Genomic DNA, 14,048 nt, shown 5'->3' with positions numbered 1-14,048 from the left:
GTCTCAAGGTTCCTGCATTTCACTCTTTATACGCTATAATCTGCATTTTAAAGAAAAGTAAATTACCACTATATACCATGTTTGCTCTTTCAACAGTTTTTCTTTTTGATTTTTCTGTTCTTTCAGGGCTTCTTTATGTCTCTTCTCTGCTCTTTGTTTCCTTTCCTCTGCTTCCTTTGCCAGAGCCACCAAATCAGGTTCCTTTACAATGAAATGTAACAAATGTTATAATAAACACTTCGCCCAGATTCTAATTACTTATAATACTATCAACATGACAATTCAAGTATTACTGCTGACAAACAGCACGTCATATGATAGAAATGCATCGTGTTTAATCCTGTACTATAAGGATCAAAATATTCTGCAAAAAGAAAAGGAGTACTTGTGGCACCTTAGAGACTAACAAATTTATCTGAGCATAAGCTTTCGTGAGCTACACGAAATCACTTTCCCTTACTCTATTGCTTTCCTTATTCGTTCTTTGTATCATTCTGTACCAATAGCAACAAATTTGCCATTCCCTTCCCCTCCCCCGTCCTTCATTGAAACAGTTTGAAAAGCTTAGTTTTCCTCTGCACCTACTCACTGACTGCTAGCTGCATCTATTAGAAGCAAGAATTTTTCAAAATACTAATTTCATACCAAAGTGATGCTAGCATTTCAAAGAACCATTACCACAATTTATCAACAATGTAGTATTTTCGCAAAAACTCCTTACAATGCCACATCCTTTTTGTGCCTCCTTTTCCACTGTTGCCGATTCCTAGGATATATCAACAGTAACTCTATCCTTCGTAGTTAGTTGCCTCCTCTTACTATAGTAGTAATATGCAATTCTACAGCACATTCCATCCTAGGATATTAAAGCACTTCAGTAATAATTAAGTCTCAACACCAGGTGAAGTAGCACGATCCCCTTTTTATAGATGGAGAAACTGAGGTAGGGGTTAAGTGACTTACCAAAGGTCATGCAGGAAATCTGTAGCAGAGCTAGGTCTCCTGACTTCTAGTGTAGGTCTACACAGCAACTAGACATTTCCAGCTGGCATGTGCCAGCTGACTTGTGCTCACAGGGCTCAGGCTGTTTGAGCCCACAAGTCTACATAGCAACTGAACAACCCAGCAGCCCAAGCCTCACAAGCCTCAGTTGGCTAGCACAGGCTAGCCACGAGAGTCTAGTTGCTGTTTAGACATACAATTAACACATGGACCTAGGGGTATGACAATATGACAATCCTTCCTCTCTACAAACCTGATCTAAAGTCCACAGAAGTCACTGGAGAGATTTTCCTTTATTTCAATGAGCTCTGAATCTGGTCCAGTGTAAGTTAAGAGGAAAAACAATTAAGTTTTTGTGTGGTTTACAACCACTGATGGGACTGTGACAAGACCCCAGCACAGAAAGCTGAGATAAAGTCCTCTGCAGCCCATAACAGGAGCTATGAGATGGGCTCTGCACACGATTTTTGTAAAGATGTTCACGTACATTCACATGTATGTTTCAGAAAAGATGTGAGAGTGTATTACTATATAACAGTTTTTTTGGTATGTGTCTGGGATAACTGTTTACACAAGAAGCAAACAAGTCATCCCAAACACATACAAATAAAACCTTTATACTATCACACACCATCATGTATTTTGTTTATGCCACGTTTTAAACATGTTTCTTCTGAAGTTTGCCTAACAGATTACATTTCTGTATCAGACCAGCTGTCCATCCTGTCTGACCGAAACCTGTACCAGATTCTTTAGAGGAAGTCACAAAAACCCTGTAGGCCAATAATGGTATAACCTGCCTATAAGAGAAGTTGCTTCCTAAAACGTATCAATTAGTGGCTGTTTTGCGCTGTGAGGCCTGAAGATTTTCATCCTTCATAAAGCAATGCAATTGTAAATAAATGCCAATAAAAAGTGTTTATAGTACCACACACCATGCCTTATCTCATGCACACTTGTTTATGTATAAAGGTGTATGTCAATATTTTTGCTTTTCAAGTGGCTTTTTTTAAAACATATCACTTCAGGCATTATAAATGCAAGGTCAGAAGTGTCACAGAAACTTGTAAGCTGTAATCTTTATAATTTTAGTTAAGTAAATATTTTCTGAGAGCCTTGACTATGACACAATATCAAATGACTTGTTTACTTACATTTTCCTTTGCCTGTCTGTGTCCCTCTCCCACAGCTCTTAAACTTGATAGATAAAGTTTTTCCAAGGCTTTAATCTTCTGATTTTGTGCTTTCCACCACTCTGCTTTCAGTTCCTCTGCCAACTGATGTAGCTGTTCATCTTTCCTCTGCTTCACTTCTTGTCTTATCTGTACAGCAATGTACCTCTCCTGCTCTCTAACCTGAGCAAGTAAATTATATTTTATCAGAGGACTTACCACAGTTTATTTTTGTAGCAGACCTTTAACCAACTTGCTAGTGACACTTTCAGTCTCATCCACCTTAGTGACTACTCAGATCAACCTAATTGGGTTCTGAGCATATTTAAGTTGCCATTTTCTCCCTTTTCCAAACTAAAAAGCTTAAATAAATGTGCAAAACTATTCATAATGAGCTACAGTTGACCAACCATTAACAGCCATAATTCAATGATGCATTTAATATCCTTCTCTCCATATAAGACAAAAGCCACCTGTCAGAGAGAATTAAGAAGAGGCTAGCAAACAAATCTCACATGCTATTACAACATACCCCTGCCAAATCAGCGAGTACCGCTAAATGAAAGATTTATTAGCTGTAGAAAGTCTCTGCCCAAAAGACCACACAATCTAAACAGAGAATGTACAAGGAAGTAGGAAATGCATTTTTTTTCAGAAAGTTACGAGGGTGGAAAAGCAATTAGAAGCCAGGTTGTGAAAAACTTTAAAGGCAAGGTGCTTACATTTCCTCTGTACCAGGAGGAGCCAATAATGACATTTAAAGAGGGGACGGACACAGCAGTAGCTAAAGTAGACAATTTAATGGCAGCATTTTGGATAGACTGAAGGAAGACAAAATGAGAATCCAGAAAACCAACAAAAGGAAAGTTGCAGTAGATGAGGGATGAAATAAGAGTAAGAGCAGTAGATATGGAGAGAAAGAGGTAGATTTTAAATATGTTACCTAGGAAAAAGTTACAGGACTTAGCCACATGGACACAAAGAGAGGGGAGAAGAGTTCAATTTTATATTAAGGCATCAAGCTATGGTACATGGAGAATCACAGAATTTCCCCAAAGGTGACCAAGGAGAAAAGAGAAGTTTAAGTGGAAAAATTCAGTTTTAATAATGTTTAGTTTGATTTGGCAGTGCATCATCTAGACGGAATGTCTAAAAGGCAGTCAGGAATGTGAGTCTGTATGGAAGTGATACCTCAAGAGTAAAGAGACATATCCAAGTGGTCACTGTCAACATAGATTGGTGGTAGTTGAAGAGAGACATTCACATGTGATTGTTTAGGAGTAAGGTGTAGAGGAAGGAAAGGAGCAAGGACAGAGCCCCCTGGGGCCTGGGAAAAGAGCAGTGAAGAGAAAAGCCACCACAAAAGGTACAATGAATTGACAATGAAAGCATTTCACAAACTTACTCTGCAAAACACAACACAGTATGTTACCAAACTGCAAATTTTGCTGTGTGACAGTATTGTTTAAAGAAGCATATTCCTAAACTGTAGATGTTCTTTTCTGCAACCATCTAAATGAAAACTACTGCTGATAATGCAGACATACCTGCTGCAGCCTTAGTCTTCGTCGTCTTTCATATTCTTCTTTCAAAAGTAAAGCTTCTTCGTTAGGACTAAGCCTCAGTCTCCCACCCTTTGCCACTTTTCTTTTCATCTTTGCATACATTGAATATTTGACTTCTGTATCAAAACATCAGAGAATAAAGTAAACATACTGTATTTAAAAATACTTATAGGAAATCCTAAAAATTTATAAAGATATTCATGCTCATTGCACACTTTGCCAAAAAACTCAATGGCATTAAGCATAAGTCTTTGCTACAAGCTTACAGTAAAACGTATTTATCACTTAAGCCACTAAACCCGCAATGAGCTCTGCATGGACAACTCCTACATTCACATGACAATCACTGAGCGATTGGGGCCTCTGAAAGCATGCATGCTACAACTCCATTCAACTTATGAAACGTATCAATAAAAGGTCATTGTACTGGGTTATTTGGACTGAAACAATCTGAGACCTCCTGCTGTAGAAGGATATTTCAAAGGGTGGAAGGACTAACTCCTGACAGAGATTGCATCATTGCCCTTATCTCCTCCTCCTCATGCAGACCACCTTACCCACTCTTTCCCAATTACCTCATATCCTTATACTAACTACAGCAATTACTTACAAGAAAAAGTTATATTATAAACAAAAGTATTTTAAACTGGTTTTAATGTAATTCAGCAGCTGGAAACAAGGAGAGTGAGGATTACATGACCTGTAAATTCTCCACAGACCAGATGGGGAATCTCTACCATATGAAGTTTTGAGCCAGATCAGCAATAGTCTGCTTGTAAAAATGACTAGACAATAACCAGTTTCTCAGTGACCTTTTAACTACTATATACTTTTTTCATGTGCTACTGGTATCTGTCCCTAATCTGCATCAATGCTAACAAATTATAAATCAAAAATTTGACATAGCCAGTAAGGGAGAAAAACACTGAAAAAAAGAGAGCAACACGTTCTATTTCCTACTGAAATAGAAAAGGATAATTTCAGTGCAAAAACTGAAGAACTGAAATTTCAGGAACACAGAAGCAGCATAAACTAAATCGGTAAAGCAGAAGCCACTTCTAAATGTTTGATATTTCAGATTTTGGTACAATGTAGTGCAAGAAGAGAGTGTAAGAAAGTTGAAAATAAACTAAATTCATCTGTTCACTAGAACTCTGCATTGTAAAAGCACCTGTCAGCATCACTGGAGTAACCACTCCTCCTTTTCTTTTTGTGGATACAGACGAACACAGCTGCTACTCTGAAACCTGTCACTATAATGAAGGGACATAACACAGATGCAAGCTGGCATGCACACCAAGCACTCTTATTTGGGAGGGGCTGTTTCCATTGTTCTGTGTCTTACCATTTCCCCACACTTGCCCTCTAAAACCCGACTTCATTGCTTTTCTCCCAAAAGCCCAGTTTACATCAGCCATGGGTATGCAGTCTACCCACGTGGTCTGTCTACACTGGCCTTTTTGACCTTGAGATCACTCGTTGACCTTCAGTGCAGGGTAGTTAGCGCAGGTGGGAAGACACGGGAGGGGGCCACTCCCGAAACGTTTGTTCCAGGCCAGCAGCGTTTGTGCTTTACCCCATGGCTCAGCCTACACCTGCATCTCCGGCTTCCCTCAGGAAGGGGCCCCGAAGCACGCGCAGGCGCTGGCAACAGAGAGGTGTGGCGGGATTAGTGTCTCCATATTTACCCTACCTCCCCTTACAGCGATTCGCAGATAGGGCAGCCGTTCCGCCCCCCGCCCAACGGGGCGCCCAGCCCAGCGGGGTCCTGGCCGCCACCTGAGGCCGGGGAACACACGCACACAAAGCCTACAGCGAGGCGGGCCGACCCGCCCGGGACCCCAGGGGCCTCCCGCTGCCAGCCCCCTCCGCTTCCCCAGCGCTGCAGCTCTGGCAGTTGCGGGGGACGGGACCGACCCAAGCCGAACTCGACACCCCCCGCTGCCGCCGCAACCGCAGCACGGGAGCGGGGCGAGGCTGGGGAAAGGGGCGAAGCTCCCGGGAGCCGACACGCGCCGCTCCCCCTAACCCTGCTAGTTACTGACCTACCGCGCCCCGGCCTTCGTCGTTTCAAACGGCTCCTTCCGGTCACTGGGTAGGGGGCCCACGTCGTCACATCCGCTGCCGTTCGAACCGCCCGGCAATGGCTAAGGGAGCAGCGCGAAGCCGGCCCAGCGCATGAACCTACACCACGCAGGCGCGGGGGAAGCTTGGACGCTAGTTCCGCTCACGGCTGCGATTGCGCACGTGCCAATCAGAGGGTTTTTTCCCAGGCAGGAGACCAGAGGGAATAAGCCACGCCCCTGGGGCAGCATCATGGCGCCTGTTGGCCAATGGTAGCTAAGAAGGGCGGTGACTGACTGGCGCAGTCCAAGAAACGTCTCTAGCGGCGGGAAAAGAAGGCGCCGGCGCGAATGTAAAAGGCCGCGGTGCCGGGGGTGAAGAGGATGGTTGGGTTGTTACAGGGATGGGGCCCAGTGGGGCAAGACTGGCCAAGCTTATCATAGAATATCAGGGTTGGAAGGGACCTCAGGAGGTCATCTAGTCCAAGCCCCTGCCCAAAGCAGGACCAATCCTGAATTTTTGCCTCAGATCTCAAATGGCCCCCTCAAGGATTGAGCTCACAACCCTGGGTTTCGCAGGCTAATGCTCAAACCACTGAGCTATCCCTCCCCCAAAGACATGTAAACGGCTCCTTGAATTGTGCAACCGAATGATATTAGCCAATGTCTCTGGTCCCAGCTAGTAAACTGTGCTTTGTGGGGCGATGGAGGCTATAAGGCAGAATACTGACTCCAGGCTTGAAAATGAAGGCGCTAGCAGAGGGGAAGGCCGGTCACAGGTTAGGAAAAAGAAATGGGTGGCTGTGCCAGAGCTGGAAAAGAAACAACAGGCAGAAAGGCAGGGAAGAGTAATCTTGTTATAATGATGCAGTCGTTAGTCAAAGAGGGCTGTGAAGATAGAGGATAGAAAGAGGGTTGCCATGTGTATTGGTTTTCCAGAACATGGGGGTTTTTTTTGCACCTCGGTCCTCATACATTTTTCAAATAATAGGAACAAGGCAGAGCCAGTGCTGTAGCTCAGAAAGAGCCCGGGTTGGTCGGCTTCCCGACTGGTCCCACCTCTGCATCTGCAGTGGGTGGGTCCATTCCCCTGGAGATACAGCTGTGGGATCCTGCCCCATCAGGGCCCCAGGTCAATAGAGCCCTGTGCAGATACAAAATGTATATCTCTGGATGTGGATATCTGTGGTTATAAATCAGTATCCATGGAGCTGCAGGGCTCTACCAGGAATCACCATGGCAAAAGCAGCAGTCTGGGAGGAGGGAGCTGTTGCTCCCATGAGTTTACGCCGGCAGCTTCTCCAGGGTGGCTGAACCACTCCCAACTCTGCCCACTGGGGCAGGCACCAGGCTCACTGGTAGCTGTCCCTGGTTGCGCAGGTGCAGTGGGCAGGGCTGAGTGTAGAATAAGTAATACTATGGCCAAGAGATAAAAAGCTCTAATGAAGAAAAATGGGAACCTTAGTAGAAATATGAGGCTATGAGTGTGACGACGTTTCCCTCTCGTGTTATCTGGACCGGTGATCTGCGAGGTCGCTCCAATCCTTGACTCTGGGAGCCAGCCTTACCCTGCTCTGCTGTGAGAACCCCCACTCCTGGGCTGTTCCCGCATGGTCTCTGACGTGTAAACTGCTCCTTGAATTGTGCAACCGAATGATACTAGCCAATATCTCTGGTCCCAGACACAACCCTAGGAACCTCCACCTTGCAGTGTCCAGTTATGCCCGGTAGACGCTGCAAGTTATATGAATTTGTCAATTTAATAAAGAAATTGATAGGTACCAGGCTTGTTATCCCAAGGGGAGACTGGTTTCAGAGTAAAAAGAAAAGGAGTACTTGTGGCACCTTAGAGACTAACCAATTTATTTGAGCATGAGCTTTCGTGAGCTACAGCTCACTTCATCGGATGCATACCGTGGAAACTGCAGAAGACATTATATATACACAGAGACCATGAAACAATACCTCCTCCCACCCCACTGTCCTGCTGGTAATAGCTTATCTAAAGTGATCATCAAGTTGGGCCATTTCCAGCACAAATCCAGGTTTTCTCACCCTCCGCCCCCCCCCCCCCCAAACTCACTCTCCTGCTGGTAATAGCCCATTCAAAGTGACCACTCTCTTCACAATGTGTATGATAATCAAGGTGGGCCATTTCCAGCACAAATCCAGGTTCTCTCACTCCCTCATCCCCCTCCACATTTCAAACCAAACTCACTGCTTCGGGTAGAATAAACAAAGATTTATTAATTATAATAAATTATTATAAATCAGAGCATAACAAATCAGATTTGGTCAAATGAAATAAAAGCAAAATGCGTTCTAAGCTGATCTTAACACTTTCAATATCCTGTGAAGCTGGGCTGGGTTTGTCCCATATCTGCCCTGATGAGGTGTGAACTGCCTCTGTTCTTGGAGAGTTTTTGCCTGGGCTTATTTTAAGCCAGGAGGATACATTTTCAGCCTCATAATTACATACATGAAATTATAACCTAGAACATTACTATAACATTACTGTAACAATTACTATAAGATCACTTAACAACCACGCTCAGTGCATCATGAGCCTTCCGAAGACACCTGTCAAAGTCAGATTCCGGACTCACATAATTTGTCAGACCACTCTGTTTATTAGCAAAGCGCCTTACTAATGCACCCAGATGTGAACCCCTCTCTGAGGCCCGAGATAACCTATTTATACAGCTAAGCCAAAGCCAATTTAACATAAGAGACAAAGGAAAGCAGAAACTGACAAATATACATACATATCTTATTTGCATACTAACGTTTACCAATCTCCTAGCTCAGTAGGAGCTCTAAGTTAATTAGTTTGAGGACCCATTGTCTCACACTCCTTAATGTTTCTCTTCCTGACAACTATATTTCAACAAACCCTTCAAGTAGCATTTCTTTAATGAATTATAATTTCAATATAATTCATTCTACTTTCACAATCCCTCCTTTTGGTCAAGCTACGCAATGACCAACAATTACTGGGTTCCACATATCAAGCGTTCTTTATCTCTTTGTTCATCAGTGATATTTAAAATCACCAAATTAGCACTCTGGTTTGGGGCAGCTATCTGTGTAGCATGCCTGACACAATTTTGGATACAACAGGAAAGTAACTGAAAACATACAAAAATTATTAGGATTCCAAACAGGAGAGTTAGGGCTCCCTGAAACAACCAGTTTCCTATGCCAGAGAAATTGAAAAGGTTACTTAGCCACTTCCATAAAGAACTTGCCTCTTCGTGGGGAAGATATGCGATTTGTTCTAAGTGGCTAGCACGATCTATTACCTCATTGGTGTTGTCTGGTATATACACACAGCAGTCTTTTCCAATGAGAGCACAAGTCCCTCCTTTTGCCGCCAGCACTATGTCCAATGCCTGACAGTTTTGGAGGGCAGTCTGTCGGATTGCCCCTGTTTCTTTGGACAGGGCTCTTAAACTTTCTCCGGTTTCATTTGCCATTATTTCAACTACTGCTTGTAACCTTAGGAGCCTTTTTGCATGGTGTATTACTCCCCCTAATGGTATTAAGAAACTGCCAATGGCCTCTTCCCAGGTTAAGGGGCTTATGTTATTTACGTGCCGTTGGGCATCTGTTAAGTCCCTTCTTTTTCACCTGAAATTGCAGAGGCGTTCTCGAGGGAAGGTTCCTAGCACTCGGCATTGTGGGAAGAGTCGGACAGGATAACAGGTTCCTGACCAATTAGCTGTTAGTTCGGTATAAGCTCTGGTCCCACACACCCAGTGATGGCCTATTAAAGCCAGGAAGGGTCGGTTGCACCCATTTGTCATATAGGTGTTTGCAAAGGAGGAGCAGTGTCCCCCAAAGGGTATAGGGTAATTCTCCTTACGAGGAATGGTGTTATTTGCATGACATTGAAAGATTGTATTGTTTTCACTAAGGTTACTGTAGGGGGAACCTGAGATTGATTTCTCTGTTTGATCCCAGGTTGAGAAAAAATTCATATCTCCATACCCGGCCTGCCACTTTTTAGTTTTGTTTGAATAATCCTATACATCATTGGCCACAATATGCTGAAGGCAACGGCTTTTCCCCAGATCCAGCCCCGTCCCATTACACACCCAACACCAATGACCTTTTCCCTCCACCACACTTATCCATTTAGTTGCATTTATTCCCACCGCTTCCCAAGTGTCATTGCTGTTCCATATTTTGTTAAACGGACGAGGCCCTCCAGTGAGGTCTGGGGACTTGAGTGGGATAGCCAGGACAGGAACACCAGTGTGAGAGTGGGCTGGGATGTGGCTGCAGACCCAACAATTAGAAATATTAAGGGTCTGAGCTATCCACACCTGCTGCTGGATAAAAGAATTGTCATCATGGTCTCCCCAGACCGTAAGATACCAGCAGCCGAGGAACAGGCAGAGGTGCATGTTGGAGGCAAGGCTCTTCTGGTTCTGACAACCTCAACTGAGGGAACCGCAGTCACGGTTTTACGTCCACCAGGCAGTAGGCGCTAGGCTCACTACTGCTTTTTTCTTTTTTTTCGTCATCTGCTTCTGGCAACCCTTACGAGAACGTAGATTGTAAGGTATTGCAGACTGTTCCTGTACGTCTTCTTCTGGAGTCAAAATTGACTCTGCGTTGTCCTGAGGTGATGATTGGGTCTCTGGGAATGGTGCCTTCTTACACTGTGAAGCATGTATCCAAGCTGCGATGCCAGATAGTTTAACAGCCGTCTGTGTATTAAGCAGTACCTGATGAGGACCCTTCCACCGGGGCTCCAAGGTGTGCTTTCGATGATGGCGCCGTACGTAGACCCAATCACCTGGCTCGAGGTTGTGGCAAGCATCGGAGGTGGGTTCCGTGGGCCAGGCGACTCGAACCTGTGAATGGAAGTGACTTACAGCTTGCATTAGTTCCTTGCAATACTGAAGGAGTGCACTGTGAATCAAGTTCAAATCTGGAACAGGAGTAATAGTAGTCATAGCTCGCATAGGGCGTCCCATAACAATTTCAAAGGGACTTAATTTATGCCTTTGGGATGGAGTGGATCTCATGTCCATAAGGGCTAATGGTAAGGCTACTGGCCAGCTTAATCCTATAGAGTTACAAATTTTAGCAAGCTTATTCTTAAGTACACCATTTCGTCTTTCAACTGCACCTGCACTCTATGGGTGGTAGGGACAGTGCAACAGGTGTTTGATATGCAATATACGGTCCAGGTGTTGAACAAGTTGTCCAGTAAAATGTGTACCCCGATCACTGGACAGAGTAGCAGGAATTCCCTTGGCAGGCATAATATGATTTAACAAACATTTGGCAACAGACAGTGAGTCAGCCTTGTGACAAGGAAAGGCTTCAATCCAACCAGAGAATAAACATACCATAACCAATATAAATTCATATTGTTGACACTTAGGCATTTGTACAAAATCAAGTTGCCAATGCAAGAACAGTGCTTGAGGCAGGCCCCGGAAACCCTGGGCCACTTTTACAGGTTTACCAATATTATGGCTTTGGCAAATGGTACAGGCTGCACAGTGGCGGTCTGCAAAAGAGCAAAAATGGGGGGGCCCACCATCCTGTCTTAGTTACAGTAGAGACCATCCCCTCCTTTCCGACATGCCAAACACCGTGTAGCAGGGCGGCCAGAGACGGGAAGAGTGAAAAGGGGGCTACAAAGGCGCCAGTAGGCGAGTGCCAAAGAGAATCGGGATGTAGAGAACAACCTTGGGCAACCCAGGATTCTCTCTCGGTTTCTGGGGCAGAGTCTTGGAGCAGGGCGAGGTCAGTGAGGGACCAGGAGGGTAAGAGGAGAGCGGAGAACAAGGGAATCAAACATTTCGACTAGGCGTGCTGCAGCAGCCACAGCAGGCAGGCAGAGGGGTAAGCCTTGGGCAACAAGGTCTAAAGTGGCAGAGAAATAAGCCACTGGGCGGTTCTTTTCTCCATGCATCTGAGTGAGAACTCCAAGCGCACACCCAGATTGTTCGTGGCAGAAAAGGGTAAAAGGCTTAGAACAGTCAGGCAGCCCTAAGGCAGGGGCAGAAGCCAAACCCTGTTTGAGGGAAACAAAGGCAGAATTGGTCTCAGGGGGCGACGGCATGGGGTCAGGCACAGAGAATCGAGTGAGTTCCTAGGGAGGTTTTGCAAGGGAGGCATATTAGGGAATCCATGAGGCAAAATCCAGCCATGCCTAAAAACTTCCAGACCTGGCGTGGGGAGCGGGGTCGGGGAAAGCTAAGGGTAGCTTGGACGCGGGTGAGAGAAAGTGCACGGGAACCCTGGGAGAGGAGAAAGCCGAGGTATGTGACAGAAGTCTTGACAGAGTTGTAGTTTAGAGCGAGAAGCTTTGTGACCCTTATTTGCTAGGGCAGTAAGAAGCACTAAAGAGTCAGTTTCAGAGGTAGACAATGAAGGGGAACAGAAGAGTAGATCATTTACATATTGGACTAGTGTGGACCTGGACAGGAAAACAAGGTCAGCAAGGTCTCAGGCTAATGCCTGGGAAAAATATGACGGGCTTTCAGTATACCCCTGGGGCAGTGTGGTCCATGTGTACTGTTGCCCCTTGTAAGAAAAGGCAAACAGGAACTGGGAGTCAGGGTGAACCAGGGCAGAAAAGAAAGCAGAGCACAAATCAACAACAATAAAATGAGTGCATCTGGTGGGATAGAAGCCAGAATCTTTGAGAGAGGCAAGTTTTGATTCTGTCCACCTATGATTTGCCTCTTCCCACCACTGCATGAAACAATCAACCTCTCCTTTTGCCAATTTAGTTTTAGGTTGGCCGAGTTTGTCTTTTAGGACATCTACTCGGTCTTTGTCCCAAGATCCTAACAGTGGCCACTGAATTTTGGGATTCTCCTGAGTTAGCCTTTTGCATTCCCATACACATCTTCCCCCCATCCCCCCAAGGTCAGCCTTTTGAAGCCATCCCCCACCCATGTCATAAGGTTTTCTGTTCATTAAAATACAAGACAAACATCACAGACAAACAACACAAAACATAGATCCATGGTATTCTGAGTTATTCTTCCACTGGCACCAGCTTGCTTGTAGAGTCTAAAAACAAAAGAAACAATTTCCACCCCCCTGGTGGGGACAGATTATTGCTTAATAATAATACCACTTTCTTTTACAAATTTCCTTGCTAATTGCAGGAAAAACAGAGGAATTGCCCCCACATTTTCCTGTTTTTGTTCTATAGGCAGGCCAGGTTTCAGTGGCTTTTATCTTTAAGGGTTATGGGGAAATTATCACACTGTTTAGTCATTAAATACCTGAGTTTTCCTTCTTATATAGCAGACCAAGTTTATAATGACAGGTTTCAGAGTAACAGCCGTGTTAGTCTGTATTCGCAAAAAGAAAAGGAGTACATGTGGCACCTTAGAGACTAACCAATTTATTTGAGCATGAGCTTTCGTGAGCTACAGCTCACTTCATTATAATGTTTTTCCTGCTGTGTTAAGCTTTTAAGTTTTATTTACAGGTAATAGCTGAGAAGCATCATTACCATACAACCTTAAAGGGTTTTTCCAAAAATCATACACACTATACGTTGTTACAGGGATACTTATTATCATTAAATTTATTAAAATTATCTTGTTATCCCATGCCTTTTATTTAGATAATTTGTTTGCTGACCAGGTGTGTCCTTTATCTGCAGCTCCTTTGTGCTGCTAGTTCTTTCCTTCCTTTATCATTTAGGTCATTTGCATTTTCACAGACACTTCCTGCTTTTGGATTTAAAGCCTTCAGCAGTTCAGGGTGTAAAAGGGACACAATCAACTTTCACCAGAGTTTTGATTACTTTTAACTTCTGCTTCCAAAACACACAGCAATCTGAAAAAGAAAACCCAACCTATTGTGGCCCCCTTTGGAGCCCTAATAGCATTTTAATTAAGTAGCATGGTATGTTTGCATTTCTTTTGCCCCTTCTACAATATACCCTGCACATTATTTGGGGCAAATGCACATTCCTTCTATAGTTTAACTTCTATAACATTATCCAGATCCATTTTTAAATAAGGTGTAACTATTTCTTTTTTTTTGCTTACGGAGTTTTCATGTACCTTTATCAAAGTGACAGTCTGATTACTCAGAGCCATTTTAAGACTCAGTGTTTCGAACATTGCTTCTTTTTGTTTTGTGCACTTCACCTCTGCTGTTGCTTCAGAAGGGCACTGTCTTTTTTTTTATTTTTTTTTTACTACAACTCTCATCTGCTATTTTGTTACAAAAACAAGCAAACAAAAAACAAACAA

General features: G+C 44.0%; 1 protein-coding gene across 3 annotated transcripts in view; it reads right to left on the bottom strand.

Moving 5' to 3' along the window:
* CEP295 (centrosomal protein 295) overlaps window positions 1–5,870 on the bottom strand; it is a 54,932-nt gene extending 49,062 nt beyond the window's left edge. For 2 of the 3 annotated variants that reach the window (XM_077808060.1, XM_077808076.1), the window contains exons 1-4: window positions 5,785–5,870; window positions 3,722–3,855; window positions 2,157–2,357; window positions 77–201 (exon numbers count right to left, since the gene is read on the bottom strand). In XM_077808060.1, coding sequence (XP_077664186.1) covers window positions 77–201; window positions 2,157–2,357; window positions 3,722–3,841 — 446 coding nt within the window. In that variant the 5' untranslated portion in view covers window positions 3,842–3,855; window positions 5,785–5,870. The remainder of the gene's footprint in view (window positions 1–76; window positions 202–2,156; window positions 2,358–3,721; window positions 3,856–5,784) is intronic. The other variant, XM_077808068.1, reaches the window with a different exon arrangement.
* Window positions 5,871–14,048: the final 8,178 nt, after the last annotated feature.

This window comes from Eretmochelys imbricata, chromosome 1 (assembly GCF_965152235.1).
Source record: "Eretmochelys imbricata isolate rEreImb1 chromosome 1, rEreImb1.hap1, whole genome shotgun sequence".
Lineage (NCBI taxonomy): Eukaryota > Metazoa > Chordata > Testudines > Cheloniidae > Eretmochelys > Eretmochelys imbricata.
The sequence above is the reverse complement of the archived record's forward strand: the minus strand, read 5'-3'. Positions and strand labels throughout refer to the sequence as shown.